Here is a 15,288-nt window from a genome sequence, read left to right as displayed (position 1 = left end):
TCCCCCCATTCTCTCGCCCTTCCATCCTCCCATGTTCCCCACCCAACCCACCCCAACCCACCCTCCCACTCCTCAAAGTCTGTAATAATGTTTAGGGGAGGGTCTAGACCCTCCTTGCTGTATCTGGGCTGCAATAGTATCCATCCATAGGGAATGGGCTCCCAAAGTCCATTTGTACTCTAGGACTAAAGACTGGCTCCGCTGTTAGAAGACCCCTAGACTGTATTGGACTCCTAGCTGGTACCCACATTCAGAGGGTTTGGTTAGGTCCAATGCTGTTTCCCCAGCTTTATGAATAGGGTCTCCATTCTATCAGTAGGTCGGGTTCACTGTTTCTACAGGTCTCTCCAGCCCTGTCTTGGCTCCTTTGCTCATCCCTCTCCCTCTCCACAACTGAATTCCAGTAGTATGGTTCAGTGTTTAGCTATGTCGCCTTTTTTTAAAAAAAAAAAATACATTTGGGTTTTTGAGACAGGGTCTTACTCTGTAGCACAAGCTGGCCTCAAGCCATGGCAGTCTTTCCTTGGCCTCTCAAGTGCTTGGAGCCACCATGCTTATGTTCCAAAATGGGTTTGCTGTTTGGTGTTTTTTGGTGGTGGTATTGTTTGTTTGTTTAGTTTGTTGTTTGTTTTGTTTTATTGTTTTGGTTGGTTGCTTATTTAAAAATAAAAATAAATTTAAAAATCTTGAAACACTTCAGATTCCTAACATTTTGATTAAAGATATTCAACTGGCCAGTGTGGAGTCATGTGATGGGAGCTTGTAGGTTAAGATATCTTTATTTAAATAATATCGGCCAAGTGAATTTTCAAGGACAGCTGACATCAGTCCTACCCAATCTGCGGGCATCATTCTGTTAAAGTTGGCCCATGAATGCAATAGCTGTTTTATGTATGGGCTATGAAGACCATAAGAGACAACTGATTCTTTAATATGTTTAAAATCTTTTAACTGTATAGGTTGTCATATATATGCCATCTGTCCCTGGGAGTGTTTTTTAGTTGGTGGCTTTTCTATCATTGTTGCTGGGTAGACCAATGGTGTACATGCAACGATTTTAGAATGATTGAAATACCTGTTTGGAGTAGGTGTCTCAGAGTGGAGCGATTCCATCTCCTCATCCTCAAATAGGTCCTTGAGCCTAGCTACGACGTCCTCATGGGAGGTTTTAATCTCATTCATCATGAAAGATTTAAGGCATGATAGCGAATCCATGAATTGCCGTGACTGTTGTTCCCCAAGGTTTGCTAGACGTGTAATATGTTTGTCCCTAGCTAGCATCTGGGTGGCATGGAAACTGCCATCCAGGAATTGAAATTTAGAATCAAGGTTGTGACTTGCCTCAGCAATAGACTTGATAGACATTTCTAGTTTGTTAGCTCTGTTCTGTAATTTATCTTGTAAGCTTTGAAACTCAGATCTTTGCCTCACATTGGGAGTCACGTGACGGGAGCTTGTAGGTTAAGATATCTTTATTTAAATAATACTGGCCAAGCACAAGCCAGAGCATGCCAGAGGCAGCAAGACCAGAGAGAGAGCTCCCACATTTCTCCCACACATTAAGAACCCCACACACGTCATCCTGAACATCTCCTGACCACGCCCTGACAGGCGTGGTTAAGCACACCTGTAGCCAGCCTTTAGGAGGCGTGGTTACGGTGTCTCCCTACAGGCTGGGCTGTTGGTGGCACACACCTTTAATCCCAGCACTCAGGAGGCAGAGGCAGGTGGATCTCTGTGAGTTCAAGGCCAGCCTGGTCTCCAGAGCGAGTGCCAGGACAGGCTCCAAAGCTACACAGAGAAACCCTGTCTGGAAAAACCAAAACAAAAAAAAAGATATTCAACTGGTATTGATTTTCTCTTTGCATATGAAATATTTTTGTTAACACAGGAGTGGTGACAATGCTATTAACCTAACACTCAGAGGTAGAGCCAAGAAAACTCTGTGAATTGGAAGGAGTCTGGTCTACTTAGTGAGTTTCAGGCCTCTCACAGCTACATAGTGAGTCAGTCTCCCCTTCTCCCATCTCTAATGAATTGTGTGCAGGCATCCACCCACTAACTGCCAACCATATCCCCATCTCTAAGACAACCAAATATAGCCACACAGGCTGGGCAGTAATGGTGCACACCTTTAATCCCACAGAGCTCTATGAATTTGGGGCCAGCCTGGTCTAAAGAGTGACTTCTAGGACAGCCAGGGCTACATAGAGAAACCCTGTCTCAAAACAACAACAACAACAAAACAAAACAAAACAAAACAAAACAAAAAAGCCACACAGGCTGAGGGTGAAGCTCAGTAGTAGACCAGTTAGTTAACTAATATGCACAAGGCTCTGTGTTCCATCCCCAGCACAGATAAAAACAAAACCCTGCTATTCAAAAGTATCCCCATTCCATGCCCCAGTTCAGAACTCTTGAAGGTGTTAATCCCTGCTGGAGAAAGAGTCCCCCATGTACACAGAGACTCCCCAGAGATCCATACTTAAATATGAATGAGAATGTCCCCACAGGATCATTTTTTTTCTTTCTCTCCATTTTTTATTTAAATTAGAAACAAGATTATTTTACATGTCAATCCCAGTTCCCTCTGCCTTCCCTCCTCCCCTGCCACCCCCAACTAACATGCTACCTATCCCATACCCTTTCTGCTCCCCAGGGAGGGTGAGGTCTTCCATAGGGGGTCTTCAGAGTCTGTCATGTCCTTTGGGATAGGGCCTAGGCCCACCCCCTTGTGTCTAGGCTCAGGGAGTATCCCACTTTGTGGAATGGGCTCCCAAACTCTATTCCTATGCTAGGGATAAGTACTGATCTACTACAAGAGGCCCCATAGATTTCCGAGGTCTCCTCACTGACACCTGTGTTCATGGGGTCTGGATCAGTCCCATGCTGGTTTCCTAGCTTTCAGTCTGGGGACAAAGAGTTCCCCCTTGTTCAGGTCAGCTGTTTCTGTGGGTTTCACCAGCCTGCTCTTGAGCCCTTTGCTCATCACTCCTTCTCTGCAACTGGATTCCAGTTGAGTTCAGTGTTTAGCTGTGGGTGTCTGCTTCTGCTTCCACCAGCTGGGTGAAGGCTCTAGGATGGCATATGAGTCAGTCATCAATCTCATTATCAGGAGAGGGCATTTAAGGTAGCCTCTCCTCTGTTGCTTAGATTGTTACTTGGTGTCATCGTTGTAGATCTTCAGACATTTCCCTAGCACCTGATTTCTCTTTAAACCTATAATGGCTCCTTGTAATATGGTATCTCTTATCTTGCTCTCCTCTATTCATATGTTTTAATACTTAGTCTCAAGCCGATGGCATGGTTCAGGCAGTTTGAGAGGTGTGGCCTTGTTGAAGGAGTATGACACTGAGGGCGAGTTTTGAGGTTTCAAAACTGCCACCATTGCCAACGTGCCCTCACTGCCTCCTGTTTGTGGATCAGAACGTGTGCTCTCAGCTGTTCCTGCCACCATGCCTTTGCTCTGTTGTCTTGGACTCTCACCCTCTGGAGCTGTAAGCCGAATAAAACATGTCCTTTTATAAATCGACTTGGTCAAAGTGTCTTGTCACAGCATTAGAAAAGTAACTAAGATAGGGTTTATTTGGGGCTTATGGTTCCAGAGTGACAACAGCCTATCACCATCAGAGTGGGGGATTGTAGGAGTAGGAAGGCATGGTGACTGAACTTGAAATTTGAGAACTCACGTCTCAAAACATCAGCAGGAATCAGAGAGACTTACTTCCTACAGCAAGGCCACACCTTCAAACTGCCCAAACAGTGCCACCACCATCAGAATGGTGACCAAGTATTCAAATACCAGAGACTGTGGAGGGGGATCTCATTCAAACCACCACACTTTCTTTGGCCTCCTCACCTCTCAATGTTCTTCTTTCACTAGCTTTTTCTTCACTGTGACAAAATGCCTGACCCAGACAACTTAATAGGGGAAGGATTGATCCCCTTGCTTGACCTGAGAAAGATCAGCATATCAAGTTTCATTGGCTCACAGTTCCAGGCTACAGTCCATCATTGTGGGGAAGTAAGGGCAGAGACGTGAAGCAGCTAGTTAGTCACATCCACAGTCAAAAGCAGAGAGAGCCAAACACAGTGGCACACACCTTTAATCCCAGCACTCGGGAGGCAGAAGCAGGCTGATCTTCATGAGTTAGATAGGAACCTGGTTTACATAGTGAGTTCTAGGTTAGCCAGGGGCTACAGGCTGGGGGAGAGAGAGAGAGACAGAGACAGAGACAGACAGAGATAGAGACACAGAGAGAGACACACACAGAGAGAGAGACAGAGAGAGAATGATTACTTGTATCCAACCCTCTCTCTGCAAAGACTGGTGTAATGCTAGCCTAGAATACCCCAGTGAAGGGCTGGGGTGTAATCAGGACAACCTCCCACAGACATTTCTCAGGCCAAAGTGACCTAGACAGTCCCTCATTGAAACTCTTAACAGATGATTCTAAATTGTATCCAGCTAAGAATTAAAACTAGCCATTCAAGCGGATCTCTGTGTGTTCAAGGTCAGCCTGGTCTACAGAGTGAGTTTCAGGACAGCTAGGGCTACACAGAGAAATGCTGACTCAAAAACCAAAAACAAACAAACAAAATCTAGCCGTTACTGGGGTATCTGTGGAAGCAGAAGCTGCGGTGGAAGTAAACCAGATACCCCAACCATGCTCCCCTGAAAGGGCTCACCCTCCATCCCTCCATTGCCATCCACAGGGCAGCAAGGAGCGTTTTCACTGGCAGAGTCACAACGTGAAGCAGAGTGGTGTGGATGACATGGTGCTGCTGTCCCAGATCTCAGAGGACGCCATTGTGAGCAACCTCCGCAAGCGTTTTATGGATGACTACATTTTTGTATCCCAAGCAGTGCAGGGGCATGGGAGGGTGACTGGGCAATAGAAGTTAGAATGGTGGACTGGGGCAGGGAAGGGTGCCAAAGGGATGGCAGTCAGGACCTGTGAAAGCCCGGCCCAGGGTTGGAGGAGAGGATGAATGAATGGAGGAAGGATGGGAAGACTGAACAGTAGTGCTGTGGTTTGAGATGCTGGAGCTGCCATCGCACCCCTGCCTTGGAGAAGCTAAACCGCTGATTCCCCTCTTTCTGGATCCAGCCTTCTTTTCCTAAGAGACCCAAGGTGCATTCAAGCATCTCACCTCTCTCTCTCCAAGCAAAGTGGTTTGGAGAAGTCTTGTCGGGATAGAATAAGGGGTAAGAAGTATTTGAAAGGCAAAGCAAGACACTGCATGGTTCTTAACTACCTCTCAAGACATACATCGGCCCAGTGCTTATCTCTGTAAACCCCTTCAAGCAGATGCCCTACTTCACTGACCGAGAAATTGACCTCTACCAGGGCGCGGTGAGTCCAGGTTGGATGGGTATGCCCACACCTACCCTCTGAGGCCCCCAGCTCTGGACTGACCCCTGAACTCCCCCACCAGGCCCAGTATGAGAATCCCCCGCACATCTATGCCCTCACTGACAACATGTATCGGAATATGCTGATCGACTGTGAGAACCAGTGTGTCATTATCAGGTACGGCGGGGTGAGGGATTCTGGAACAGTCTGTCCAGGAATGTCCTCAAACACTGCCACCAAGGCTGGCTTGTCATGAACTCATAAACCACGCCATGCTGTCCCTCTGTCCCCATTTCTCTCTTCTACTTTCAGTATATCCCTTGGCTCCTGCTATGGCTCCTGAATCGGTGTATCTATTCATTTTATTATTGCCCATTTTTTTCCTCCTAAATTTCAGCTCCGGTACTAAGGAAATGGCTCAACCGGTAAGAGCATTTGATGCTCAAGGATGAGACCCTGAGGTCAAATTCCCAGAACTTACATAAAAAGCCAGGCATAGATACACACACCTATAACTCCAGCATTGGGAGACACTGAAACAGGCGGGATGCTGGGGCCTGCAGGCCACAAGCCTCGCTCCAGATTCAGTGAGAGACCCTGTCTCAAGGGAATCAGGCAGAGAGAGTGATGGAGCAGGATACCAGATGCCCTCCAGCCTGTGCATATGGGCTCACAAATACATAAACACACACACATATACCAAAAACACATATACCGTGCTCATAACCATATATACACATCAAGTAAATAAACAGGGGTATGAATTTTTTGGTTTTGGTTTTGGTTTTAGAGACAGGGTTTCTCTGTGTAACAACCCAGCTGTCCTGGAACTCACAGAGATCCACCTGCCTCTGCCTCCAGAGTGCTGGGATTAAAGATGTGCGCCACCACCACCCTGTTTTATTTTGGGGGGGGTAAATTTTTTGAATTACGTTTTATTCATATCTTGTGTGTATGAGTGTGGGTGCATGTCAAGGTAAGCATGTAAGTCAGAAGACAACTTCCAAGATCAATTCTCTCCTTCCACTCTCTGAGGGACTGAACCCAGGTCTTCAGGCTTAGCAACGGGTGCTGAGCCATCTTCCCAGATCAAGGGATTTTTACATTATATCTACTTATTTATTTATATTTATTGGGGCTGCCACATGCTACAATGGAGGGGGAGGGAAGAAGATTTTTTATTTTAAAAAATTACTATTTTATGTTAACTGTGTGCATGATTAGCCTGCAGCATATCATTCGAAACTGTTGCCCTCAGAGGCCAGAAGAGGGTGTCCAATCACTTGGAAATGGAGTTACACGTGGTTATCACCACCTTGTAGGTGCTGGGAAGCAGAGCTAGGTCATCTGCAAGAACAATAAGTGCTCTTAGCCATCCTTCCAGCCTCTGGGGCAGGGATTTTTTTTTTCCTTGCCCATGGTTGAATCTCTGGAACCTAGAGTAGGGTCCAGTACACTGTGGGTGCTCTGTAAAACAATGAATACATGCATGAATTAATGAATGACTGGGCATTAGGAAAGATCCTTCCCACTATCACCGCCCACTAATTATTCCTTCCTCCCTCCACCTCCAGTGGGGAGAGCGGAGCTGGGAAGACAGTGGCTGCTAAGTACATCATGGGCTACATCTCCAAGGTGTCTGGTGGGGGCGACAAGGTCCAGGTGAGACAAGAACAAAAGGGCATGTCCGGTCTCCCTCAAGTACACCCATCTGACCCAGACTGATCCTTTCTGCCTGGCTCTACCCTAGCATGTCAAAGACATAATCCTGCAGTCAAACCCACTGCTTGAAGCCTTCGGCAATGCCAAGACGGTGCGCAACAACAATTCCAGCCGCTTCGTGAGTCACTATAATGTCCCTTGAGCTCTCTCTCTCTGCATACACAGGCACACACACACACACACACACACACACACACACACGCAAATAATACACACACCCAAGTACACACATATATGTGCCCAAACGTACATGTGTCTGTGCGCGCACACACACACACACACACACACACACACACACACACACACTTGTGTGGCAAGTGCTTTACTCACTGAGCCATCTTACTAGGCCCTATGTTTCTTTCCCTGTGTGGGTACATGCATGTGTAGGTGCACATGTAGTGCTCGCACATGCAGGCACATGCACATTTGTGCACATGCAAGTGGTTGACATTGGGCGTCTTCCTCAATAGTTCACCGCCTTGCTATTTTTTTTTAATTTGTGTATGTGAGATTTTGAATGTATGTCTGTGTACTACATGAGTGTATAGTGCCCTTGGAGGACAGAAGAGGGCATTGGAACCCCTGACATGGGAATAACAGTTGGTTGTGAGCAGACATGTGGGTGCTGGGCATAGAACCCAGAATCTCTGAAAGAGAAGTCAGTGCTCTTAACTCCTGAACTATAGCTACAGTCTCTCTGTCTTATTTTTTGAGACGAGGTCTCTCAGTGAACCTGGAGCCACCCAAGCAAGATTTGAATTTAATCCCCAGCATCCATGTAAAAGCTGGCTCTGCTAGCTCACACCTTTAATTCCCACACTAGGAGGCAGACAGGAGGATCCAGATGCACACTGACTTTCCAGTCTAGACAGCTTCATTGAAAGAGCATGTCTCAAAAAATGGAGTGGAAGAGCTGGAATGATGCCTCAGCATTTAAGAGTGTGGGGACCAGAGTTCAGATTCCCAGCACATGAGGAGTGGAGGCAGGGGATTCCTGGAGCAAAGTGGTTAGCTAAAACTAGTCAAACCAGCAAGCCCTGGGTTCGAGAGTTCTTTCCTCCATGTATAAGGTGGCAGCAGTTGAGAAAGACACCCAACGTTAACCTCTGACCTTCACCTACGCAAGACATGTATACACACACCCATGTATGTACACAAAAAAGAGACACAGAAACCTCCGAAATGTGGTGGGGAGACTTGAGGTGAGCACAGAGCTGAGTGCAATTAGCAGGGGTCTAGAGTACCACAGGAGATGGATGTGTTAGGGATGCCTGGTCCCACACCGCCTGAGTAGTCTAGAGGAAGATGCTGGTGAAAAGAACAAGCTTTGTCAATAAGTGGGTGGCGGTCAGCAAAATGGCTCAGTAGACACTCACCACCACGCCTGAGGACTTAAGTTCAATCCACGGGACCTACATGGTAAAGAACCAACTCCCACAAATTGTCCTCAGACTACCATGTGTCCAGCCTTGGCACACACACACACACTACACACACACACACACACACACACACACACACACACACACACACACACTATAATTTAAAAATAAGTGAGTCTTAATAGACTTCCTATGGGAGGCCTTACCCTCTCCGTGGAGCAGATGGGAGGAGGGGGGAGTAGAAGGAATGGAAGGGAAGGAGGGAGAGGGAACTGGGATTAAAATGTAAAAAATAAATTAATTTAAAAAAGAGAAAAACTAGGAAATGGGGAAAAATAAGTTAGTTGAGACAAGTTCAGGTCACAAGAGGAAGAGGGGAAGAGGTCAGGCTCATGAAGTGGTGGTCCTTGCCCCATCTATAATCCTGGGACCCTGGGATGGGCTAATGCGGTTCTCTGGAATTCAGGGCAAGTACTTTGAGATCCAGTTCAGCCGAGGCGGGGAACCGGATGGAGGCAAGATCTCCAACTTTCTGCTGGAGAAGTCCCGAGTGGTGATGCAGAATGAGAATGAGAGGAACTTCCATATCTACTACCAGGTGCAGACAAGGGGCTGTGGGCTGGATGCAAAGGGAGACACATCTGGATCCCAGGAATGGAGGAAAGAAAACGTGGGAAGGGCAGTGTGTGGGAGGGTGGGGCAACCACAATGGCTGTGCCAGGCCCGCTCCAGATGCATGACCTTCTGATGCCCTCCAGCTTCTGGAAGGGGCCTCCCAGGAGCAGCAGCAGAACCTCGGACTCATGACACCAGACTACTATTACTACCTCAACCAATCAGACACCTACAAGGTGGAGGGCACCGATGACCGGAGTGACTTCAGCGAGACCCTGGTAAGCACCAACAACCACTCTGGCTGCCCCGGAGAACCTTTTCGTGTTAAAATGAGGAAACAGAAATGAGGAGACATAGAAAGATGCAGGCATGTATCCGAAGTTATACAGCAACTGGACAAAAAGGGCAGATCATGACGGGCAGTGGTGGCGCACACCTTTAGTCCCAGCACTCAGGAGGCAGAAGCAGGCAGATCTCTGTGAGTTCGAACCCAGCCTGGTCTACAGAGCGACTTCCAGGACAGGCTCCAAAGCTACACAGAAACCCTGTCTCAAAAAACAAAAATAAAAACTGGACTACAAGCATGTGTAAGCCCAGTGCTTCTGTGGAGAATGGAAGGGTGAGATGGGAGAATGTCCAGCAGCTCATGAGCCAGCTAGCCTCACTTATTCAGCAACAATGTGGGTGTCTCAAACTGAGTGGAAAAATGAGGATAGACAACCATAGGTTGCCCTCTACCCCCCAGACAGGCTGTGGCACATACATGAATTCACACACTCACACTTTTTAAACTTGGAGAACAATAGAGTAATACACCCAGTGTAAACCTCCATCCCCCAGGTACACTTGCATTTACACATACATGTGTATGGACCAATACACATGTAGACCTGCCACACACACACACACACACACACACACACATACACACGTGTACCAATACACATGCACACCTGTCAGACACACACACACATGTATGTACCAATACACATGCATACCTGCCAAACACACACACAAACACATACACACACATACATGTGTACCAATACACATGCACACCTGCCAGACACACATACACACACACACCACACACACATACATGTGTACCAATACACATGCACACCTGCCAGACACACATACACACACACACCACACACACATACATGTGTAGCAATACACATGCACACCTGCCAAACACACACACACACACACACACACACACACACACACACACACACACACACACGACAAATCAGGTGGTTGGAGAGATGTTTTAGTCAGTAAAGTAAGTTGCCATGCAAGTTCAATCCCCAGCCTTCATTAAGAAAATCAAAGTCCTAGGCATGATGGCACCAGCTTGTAACCCAAATACTGTCAGGGCAAAGGCAAGATTACTGGGGTGTCAGGGCAAAGGCAAGATTACTGGGGCTCACCAGGCAGCCCCACCTATTTGCCAAGTTCCAGTCCAATGAGAAAAACAAGGTAGAGGGTACCTGAGGAATGACACCCAAGGTTGACCTCTGGCCTCCACTCACATACATGCTGAGCCCACACGCAAAGCAAAATCAGAGATCCAAACATCTTATCTCCCTGAGACCATGCTTTGAACCCAGGAGTCTAATTTCTGTGGTCAAGGTGGAAACCAAAGTAGGTTGCATAAGCTGTCCCTGTTGTGTCCACAGAATGCCATGCAAGTCATTGGGATTCCGACCAACGTGCAGCAGCTTGTCTTGCAGCTTGTGGCAGGGATCTTGCACCTGGGGAACATCAGCTTCTGTGAAGAAGGAAACTATGCCCGTGTGGAGAGCGCAGACCGTGAGTGTGGGTGCCATTGAGAATCGGGTGGCAGGCTCCTGCATTCGGACTGCTTCTTCCCACTTAGGTTCACAAGAGAACCATGTTAGTGTCACTGGGGAAGCTCCTTTATCCCAAGAGCCTGACCAGCTGCTTCCTTTTGCTCTGGCCTGGCAGTCTTGGCCTTCCCAGCCTACCTGCTGGGCATAGACAGTGGGCGGCTGCAAGAGAAGCTGACCAGCCGTAAGATGGACAGCAAATGGGGTGGGCGCAGTGAGTCCATTGACGTGACCCTCAATGTGGAACAGGCAGCCTACACTCGCGACGCACTGGCCAAGGGACTCTATGCCCGCCTCTTCGACTTCCTGGTGGAGGTGAGTGGGACCAGTGCTGGAAAGTCTGTTGGATGCCTAGTGCCTAACAAGCCCATGGCATTTGAACAGACAAGTGGGAAGACAGGCTTGACTTGTCCATCTCACCAGTTCCTGAGGGGGTAAAGTGCAGCTTTCAGCTTGGACAACTTGCAAATGAAGGGACTGTTGAAGCCCGCCAGGTCCCATCACATTGATGGCTATAGAGAGAGGTGGGTACATTTCAGAGCTAAGATGGTTGTAAAGGAAACAAAGGGATAGGTATGGGGTTGGGTGAGGTGAGTTGGAGGGAACATTACATGTCAAGGCCAGTGATAACCACAATACTAACAAACATATAACAGAGGAGCCAGACATGGTGACGCACACCTGTGATCCCAGCACTCAGGAGCCTGAGGCAGGAAGACTATAAGTTCAAGGCCACTTTGGGCCACATAGAATGACCTATAGGGTTTTGTTTTGTTTTGTTTTGTTTTGTTTTGTTTTTCATTTATTTATTTATTTTGAGACAGGATCTTATTACGTAGCCCAGCCAGGAAGACCTGGATGGCCTCAAACTCACAGAGATTGGTGCTTCTATCTCCTGAGTGCTGGGATTAAAGGGATACACCATCATGCCTGACATTTATTTTTAAGTAGGGGCTAAGGAGAGACCTCTGTTGATGAACTGGTTGCTTTGCAAGCATGAGCATATGAGCTCCATCACAAGAACCTACATTTAAATTTAGTACATTTGTTTATTTACTTTGTATGCATGTGTGCATGCATGCTGCAACATGTGTGTAGATGTTGGAGGTTAACCTGAAGGACTTGGTTCTTTCCTTCCACCATGAGTCCCTGAGATCAAACTCACACCATCCATCTGGCTGTCATCAAGCATCTTTACCCACTGAGCCATCTTGCCAGCCCAGCACCTCCATTTTTAAAAAAGCCAGGCATGAAGCTGGTGAGATGGCTCAGTGTATAAAGGAGTGTCTTACCAACGCTAAGGACCTCAGTTTGAATCCCAGAACCCACATGGTGAACAGGGAGAACAGACTCCCTTAAATTGTCTTCCTCTCTCCTCATGCACATTATCACATACACACACTAATAAATAAATGTAATTTTAAAAACTGTTAAGCCAGGCATGGTACACTTATAATCCCAGAGCTGTGGAGGCAGGGAGAGGCAGGTCCCTGTTGGCCAACTTCACTCATCTGGAGAGTTTCAGACCACACAGAGAGCCTGCATCAAATAAAAAGCTATAAACAAAACCCAAGATAAACAATACTGGAGGAGCAGCAGCCAAGGTTGCTCTCTGGCCTCCACATGCACACAACTGTATGTATAGAGACACCTAAGCAAACACACACACACACACACACACACACACACACACACACACACCTATGCACAAACACAAACTCATACAAAATTATATAACAAGCCTCCTCCCCAGTACGTATGCATATTTTTTTTAAATTCCCATAAAGATGGAAGGTGTTGTTCAGTGATAAAATTCATAAGGTCCTGGGTTCTGTGTCTGACATGACAAATGTACACATGAGTGCACACACACACACACACACACACACACACACAAGGAAAAAAAGCAGTTTCGAAACATACCTGGGTGGTGATGAGTGGCATGGGTTTGGCCACATGCCCACAGGCCCGGTTTCCATCTGCCCATAGGCCATCAACCGTGCTATGCAGAAGCCTCAAGAGGAATACAGCATTGGTGTCCTTGACATCTATGGCTTTGAGATCTTCCAGGTTTGGCCCAGGATGCCCTCCCCCCTTACTGCCATCCTCAGCCCAACCCTATTCTGACTCCTGTCATCCTGTGCTCACCCAGTATTTGCCAAAGATTCCAGCATTGTCCACTAATGAAACGCCCTTTTCTTTCCTTGGCAGAAAAATGGCTTTGAGCAGTTCTGCATCAACTTCGTCAATGAAAAGCTGCAACAGATTTTTATTGAGCTCACCCTGAAGGCAGAGCAGGTGAGTAGGGCAGTCAAATAAGGGTCCCTAAGCTACTTGGGACCCCACACACAAGCTCCCTGTTACTATAACAAAATACCAGACATAATCAATTTATAAAGAGAAAAGGGAGGTTGAGGATGTTGCTCAGTTGGTGGAGAACATTTGCCTAGATGCATGAAGCTATCCCGAGCTGGATAAACTGGGCATGGAGTTGCATGACTGTCATTCCAGCACCGGGGCGGGGCTGATGCAGGGATGTCTAGTGAGACCCCATCTTAAAAAAGAAAATAGAGCAGGGTGTAGTAATGGACACTTTTAATCCCAACACTCACAAGGCCGAGGCAGAGGCAGGACTGTCTCTGCAGTCTACATCAAGAGTTCTAAGACAGCCAGGACTACATAGAGAGACCCTGTCTCAAAATAAGAGAAATAGAAAGAGAGAGGGGAGGGGGAAGGAAGGAGAGAGGGGGAGAGAGGAAAGAAGGAAGGAAGGAAGGAAGGAAGGAAGGAAGGAAGGAAGGAAGGAAGGAAGGAAGAAGAAAAAGAAAAAAGACAGTTGTTTGAGCAGCTGCTTTGTGCCAGGTACTATTTGAAACATGGGTAGAGGAACTAGGGACAGCACAGAACTCTCTGCCAAGGACTCTTGAGTGTATAAATCAGTGGTAGAACAGCCTGGCTTGCTGGGTTGCAACCCCAGCATCTGAAAAATAAAACAAATCCGCTTTGATGATGCCTCTCTCTTAAATGCAGAGCACAAGGCAAGGGTTCAGGGACAAAGAAGGGGCAATGAAAAGGTGATTTAAAATTAATTTTAAAAGATCCCAGGCTGGGGATGTAGCTGGGTGGGTAGAATGGTTTGCCTCCCACACACAAAGCCCTGGGTGCCATCCCCAGAACCGCATAAACCAGCTGTGATGGCGCACAGTTGTTATCCCAGCACCCAGAGGTGGGGGCAAGAAGAGTCCAAGGTCATCCTTGGCTATATATTAAGTTCAGGAGCAGCCTGAATGAAGATGAGACCCATCTCAGATAGATAGATAGATAGATAGATAGATAGATAGATAGATAGATAGATAGATAGATAGATAGAAGAGCCCAAAGCCCAAATAGGGTCTTCCTGAGAAGTCTATGTTTGCAGCTGTTCCCTGATTCTGCTGAGCCCCAGAGGTGTCACAGAACACCACAGAGTTGGTCTAGGAAAGGAATGAGGGCGCTGGGCTATTTATTGACAACTCTTGAAGGCTATAGGTAGGTGGGGACCCGAGGCAGGGATATCCTCCAGAGGATGAGTGATGAGATGGTGAAGGAGGGAGCGGATCGGGTGCCACACTGCCTTATCCCCCACTCCCAGGAGGAGTACGTGCAGGAGGGCATCCGCTGGACTCCCATCGAATACTTCAACAACAAAATCGTGTGTGACCTCATCGAAAACAAGCTGGTGAGAACTGAACAGACTTTTAGGGGGTGGGGGCAATCTCACCGGGCTCCAGAGCTAAATCAGTGTGTCTGGAAAGGGTTTATGATATCCTAGGAGGCCCATACCTGAAATATCTTCCAGCCACCTCATCCAATGATTCTTCTGCCCACCTGCTCCCTGTTCTTTTATTCACCCAGCAAACATTACCATACGTAACATTTTCAGAGTCACGGAGATCCCTCCAAGTGACAACAGTGTGGGGAAGGGAAAAGGGCATGGATTCCCTGCACTCCAGGAGGGGGAGAAGAGGAGAGTAAAGACGGGGGAGGGCAGAGGAAAGGGAATGAGAAAGAGGAAAGATCACAATTTAAGCTTATATTTAGGAGTCCCCTACCAGCCCCCCAGCTCACTCAGGGACTTCTGCTCCCCTCAGAACCCCCCAGGCATCATGAGCGTGCTAGACGACGTATGCGCCACAATGCACGCCACCGGCGGCGGCGCGGACCAGACGCTGCTGCAAAAGCTGCAAGCTGCAGTGGGCACCCACGAGCACTTCAACAGCTGGAGCGCAGGTTTCGTCATCCATCACTATGCAGGCAAAGTGCGTGGAACTCCCTTCCGGGTGGGAGCCCCTTCAAATATTCCAGGGGGTCCAAGTTGCA

At 47.6% G+C, this 15,288-nt stretch overlaps 1 protein-coding gene across 1 annotated transcript in view; it reads left to right on the top strand.

Annotated features, from left to right (window-relative positions):
- Positions 1-15,288, top strand: part of Myo1f (myosin IF) — a 46,319-nt gene that overhangs the window by 14,844 nt on the left and 16,187 nt on the right. The window contains 13 exon segments of the mRNA XM_035445842.1: positions 4,717-4,854; positions 5,268-5,357; positions 5,440-5,534; positions 6,932-7,019; positions 7,108-7,197; positions 8,928-9,059; positions 9,220-9,354; positions 10,759-10,891; positions 11,048-11,244; positions 12,919-12,999; positions 13,141-13,227; positions 14,561-14,647; positions 15,060-15,227. Of these exon segments, the coding sequence (XP_035301733.1) occupies positions 4,717-4,854; positions 5,268-5,357; positions 5,440-5,534; positions 6,932-7,019; positions 7,108-7,197; positions 8,928-9,059; positions 9,220-9,354; positions 10,759-10,891; positions 11,048-11,244; positions 12,919-12,999; positions 13,141-13,227; positions 14,561-14,647; positions 15,060-15,227 (1,521 nt within the window).

This window comes from Cricetulus griseus, chromosome 5 (assembly GCF_003668045.3).
Source record: "Cricetulus griseus strain 17A/GY chromosome 5, alternate assembly CriGri-PICRH-1.0, whole genome shotgun sequence".
Classification (NCBI taxonomy): domain Eukaryota; kingdom Metazoa; phylum Chordata; class Mammalia; order Rodentia; family Cricetidae; genus Cricetulus; species Cricetulus griseus.
This window is presented reverse-complemented; position numbering and strand designations above follow the sequence as displayed.